Genomic DNA, 4,326 nt, shown 5'->3' on the forward strand with positions numbered 1-4,326 from the left:
GGGACTGTTTTGCCCCTCTAGCGGCCCCTGCCAATAACACAGGCAGGCTCAAAAGCTCAGAGGAAAAAGTACCAGTCTCTCCTGTAAAGGAACCTGAAGTACAGTCCTGAGAGCATCTGCTCGTGAAATGCTTCCTGGGCATCCAGAGAGAAAATCAAGAATGAAGCCAAGAGAGCCAAAGAGCAGCTGCTCAAAGCCACTGCTGGAGGAAAGAAGGCTGCAGACCTCACCGCCAAAGTGCCGCCACTGCTGCCGCTACCATCACGCCCCTAGTCACACTGGAGATGTGACGGCAGTGGGACCCACTGACCCAGATGGGTCCCACTGACTAAGACAAAGCATATGCACGGTGTGGCTGGGTGCCCTGGAGGTAGGCGTGAGGGTACTTTCTCACACTGTTAGAAAGTGTTTAGGAAACATCACACAAGCAAGACCACACTAAGACCACAGCAACGCAACTACAAGGAGAAAACAGCCTACTAGAGTACCCAGTCTCTAATCAAAGGATCCATAGTTTGTCTCATCTGAACCCGACTGCCTTGCCTATTAGGGTGAAATTTTGGCATCAGCTTTCAACGTGACTAGCAACCTTAATGCCAGCATGTCATTTTGTGACAGAACTTGTCATAAATAGATGTAGAAACTCGTACTGTCTGGATAAAACTTCTGCATGCTGTTGTATGTAAAATTCATCTGTTCTTTGGTCATAAATTTGCATTATGATTCTGGAAAATAATCAACTGGCACTACATAATTGTTTCTACTGAGAACACTGTCAGATTGTTGCTGACTAAATCTGTCCATCAAATATTGTGGACTTTTGCATCTTACCCTTCAGGGTCCTCTAGACAGGCTGATTTTTTTTTTTTACTACTGATGGCAAGGGAATTAAGCACAGAAGATACAACCTGCCTTACCATGTTTCTTTTATTAGCGCCATTCCTTTATTTTGGTGCATTTATTCTGAGTCTATTAAAACTTCCCTTCCCTAGAAAGGTCATTTTAAACAAAAACAACATATAAAAATGTTTATGTGCAGAAAGACACTGAACAGGTAAAATCAAAAGAAAATAGAATACAGGCAGATGTACAGTAAGCAAGGTCAAATGCAAATGCTACTCACCTCTTCACTTATTCCCCGGGACCTGCACACGAGCACAATAAAAACAATCCCAAAAACAATTCCTAAAGCCATGATTACGAAGGGGATTCCAGTTACAACACTGGCTTCCAGCAGGACGTGCTTGAGTTTGCTGGCAGATACTTCATCAATCAGAACACTCTGGAGCAAAGAGAGATGAAGAGAAAAAAAAGATTTATTTCTGTTCTTCCTTTATATTAGACTGCTTTACTTTTGTGAAGGGTAGGGAAACAACACTCCCACAACTCTCCACCTCTGCTTCGCCGCCTCTTGATACATTTTCCCTCTAAGAATTCTTAGCTCTCCTCGTATGGCCAGAGGGATCATCTAGTCTGCATTTCAAAAGAAAGTAGTGATTTTTAATTCTCAGTTTAGGAATGGAATAATACAGGCCTGGAATAATGGTGTACGTCATTGAAATTGGTCCCCTAGAGTCCTCCCTGAATCCAACAAATTCAGTGATGCAACTACAGCCCAGGAATAATCACAAAAGACTACTCAAAAAAAAAAGATGTGATCTTGTGAACTCTCGCCTCCTCATCTGAGCAGCCCTTTTCCTCATGGCCAGTACCTTTGAAATTAAAAGGACTGTCTGACTGAGAGTGTTTTGCAGGGCTGAACTTAATGCTACGGTCAACAAGCAGCAGGAGGATGTTATTTAAGAAACAGCAACAGCTTCCTACTTACCACTGTATAAAACAACAAGAAAACCAGCATTTTCCCTTCTGCTTAGCTCAAAGACAGTATTTTTGCAAGCATAAACATACCACAATGCTGCAAAGAAATAACAAAAATATTTACCTCATTTATATACATCACTGGGAAAATGAGCGTTCGGATGTTGCCTGTTTCGCTGTGTAAAAAAACCAACAATTAAAAATTATGGTTTTGCAACTTTTCAACTTCAGGGTTTTGAAGACAGATTATAATAGAACAATGAACGAGGAAACTGTCCCTAAAAAACCTCTGGGCTGTTCCTTTTTATTGTCAATTTTCACCTCCCTACTGGAATAGAACAATCTCAATCTCCAAGATGAGTAATAAATTCTGGTTTGGGAGCAATGGCATATTTTGGGAGAGAAAGAGAGGGATCCATAAGAGGCTCATTAATAACCGACTGAATGACAGATCTGTGCCAGTCAGCAGGAAAAAAGCTGATGTTGAAGGTTACTCATATTTGTAAAACACAGTAACTATTGTCCAAGCACCATGTGCACAGCAGCAAAAAACCCCCAACATTTGGCACACATGAAATAACAGCTTACTCGTAAATCGTGTTAATGTAACAGCTCCTGGGCACTAGAAAACAAGGTGGTGCTATTCTGAAGAAACATCACCGACTCTCCCAAGAGGACTGGGTAGATAAATAAAAAAATACTTCTTTTTTACTTATAGTATATAGCAAAGCTGTGCCAATAAACATCAGCTCAGAAGCTAAGTAGGAAGAATAGCTATCACACAGCATTGTTGATGAGTAAATCAACATGTCAGAAAGACACAAGATGAAGGGAACGGTATTTCTGCACAACTGAGCTGCAGTTTGGGGACATCCCCCTCAAACTGGAACACCCAGAAAACCAGGCAGAAACCACCTGCAACAAAGAAGAAATGGGGCATTTTACTCACATGTTACTTGGGATCGTACACTGTTCCCATTTGCAGATTGTATGGACTGCCAAAGTTGCAGTACAAAGATTTCTCTTTATCATACCAATGCAGTCACAGGCAAGGTACTTCCCTCCAGCTGATCAAATGAGCCCTCCCTCCTGAGTTTCAGGTAGCACTTGCCTGCTGTTGTGAGACCACTTGGTCTGCTTTTTGTGCTTGTCGGGGAAAGGCATGGGCAGCCCTGTCTGGGGCCATGCCTTCTCATTTGGTTTTCTTGTGACCACTGCTGAGAAATGACGGTAACTACAATATTTTTGTCTCCTAAAAGCTGTGAGGAGTAGGATGGTATGTCCTCACTGCAGTGAGTAGCCACTCTCCAAGTTCTAGCTGCACTCCACTGTGGCAGACCTTCTCTCTGAGCAAACCAACCAGTGTGATATGACTGATGCCATCACAAGCACCATGTGGAATGTGTCTGTTACATCTTGCTTTTCTTGAATACTGTCTTTACTTTGCAGATGGAACTGCAAAATCTACTTGATCTGTGAGAAGAGAGGATACTGCCACGTGTAATTGAGATTTGACTGGATTTCTCTCTCTCTCACTTGCTCTCTCCAACCAATATTCCGTCTGAACACTGCAGACAAATTAATTTTGAGTATCAAATCAGATTTGAGATATCCACCCGGCAGCAGTGGATACTTACAAAAATTCAGGTAATTTTCTGACGTGAACATTGATTTGCATCCGCTTGGCTGCTTGCAGGACAAGCCCTGTCAGCTGGGGAATAAAAGAAATCAGAGTGTCAGGGGGGAAAAAAAAATAAAGCAGCAAACATGAAATAATAGGAACTGGGAGAATACAACCTAGTATTTACACTGGAGTGGATTTGACAAGGCAAGATAAGGCCCGTTTAGTGATATTTTTTATCTTCCTTCACCAAGATACTCTTCTAACTCATATACCTACATTCCAGTCTGCCTCTTAATTAAGGAAATGTGAAGAGGCTGCAACAGAGATAAGGGTGCCATCGTGCTGTGCCATGCAAACTTACACTTGGGCTACAGAGAGATCGCCTTTCTTCCAGATCCAGCTGTAGTTTTAGAAAAGGCCACCACCTACAGCTGTTTGTTCTGCTTTCTGAGTACTGCTGCAGAGACCCTGTGATCTCAGCCACAAGACAAACTTTCTTTCTAAAGGGTGAAAAACAGACACTGACCAGTCAACGGGAGTGTACGGCCACAGAAATAATGAGCGTGAAACACTTCTCACAGTAATGTCACCACAGTAAGAGTTGCCACTGGGTGCACAGGAATATTTTCCTCATTCAAGCAGCAAAATTTAGTCTGGAGAGTGGGTGGGAGGGGGGAGGCGCAGAGCCCATTTTATGGTAGTAGAAAAAAACTGGATAAGTAGGAACACAATAACAGAAAGAACCTGGCACCAAACCAGGTATCAAGCAGCATCTGCACTAGACCTTAAGAGAGGAACTATGCAATTTCCTCCTGCTTTAGTTACACAACAGCTTGATGAGTCAGAGTACTCTGTTTCTGTAAACTAGGCAGGTCGTGATTTTG

The 4,326-nt window shown here is 42.5% G+C and overlaps 1 protein-coding gene across 1 annotated transcript in view; it reads right to left on the reverse strand.

Moving 5' to 3' along the window:
* SCARB2 (scavenger receptor class B, member 2) overlaps nucleotides 1–4,326 on the reverse strand; it is a 15,999-nt gene that overhangs the window by 927 nt on the left and 10,746 nt on the right. Inside the window, 3 exon segments of the mRNA XM_009576995.1 lie at nucleotides 1,124–1,282; nucleotides 1,943–1,994; nucleotides 3,456–3,529. Of these exon segments, the coding sequence (XP_009575290.1) occupies nucleotides 1,124–1,282; nucleotides 1,943–1,994; nucleotides 3,456–3,529 (285 nt within the window).

The sequence above is a fragment of the Fulmarus glacialis genome, unplaced genomic scaffold, assembly GCF_000690835.1.
Source record: "Fulmarus glacialis isolate BGI_N327 unplaced genomic scaffold, ASM69083v1 scaffold10724, whole genome shotgun sequence".
Taxonomy (NCBI): domain Eukaryota; kingdom Metazoa; phylum Chordata; class Aves; order Procellariiformes; family Procellariidae; genus Fulmarus; species Fulmarus glacialis.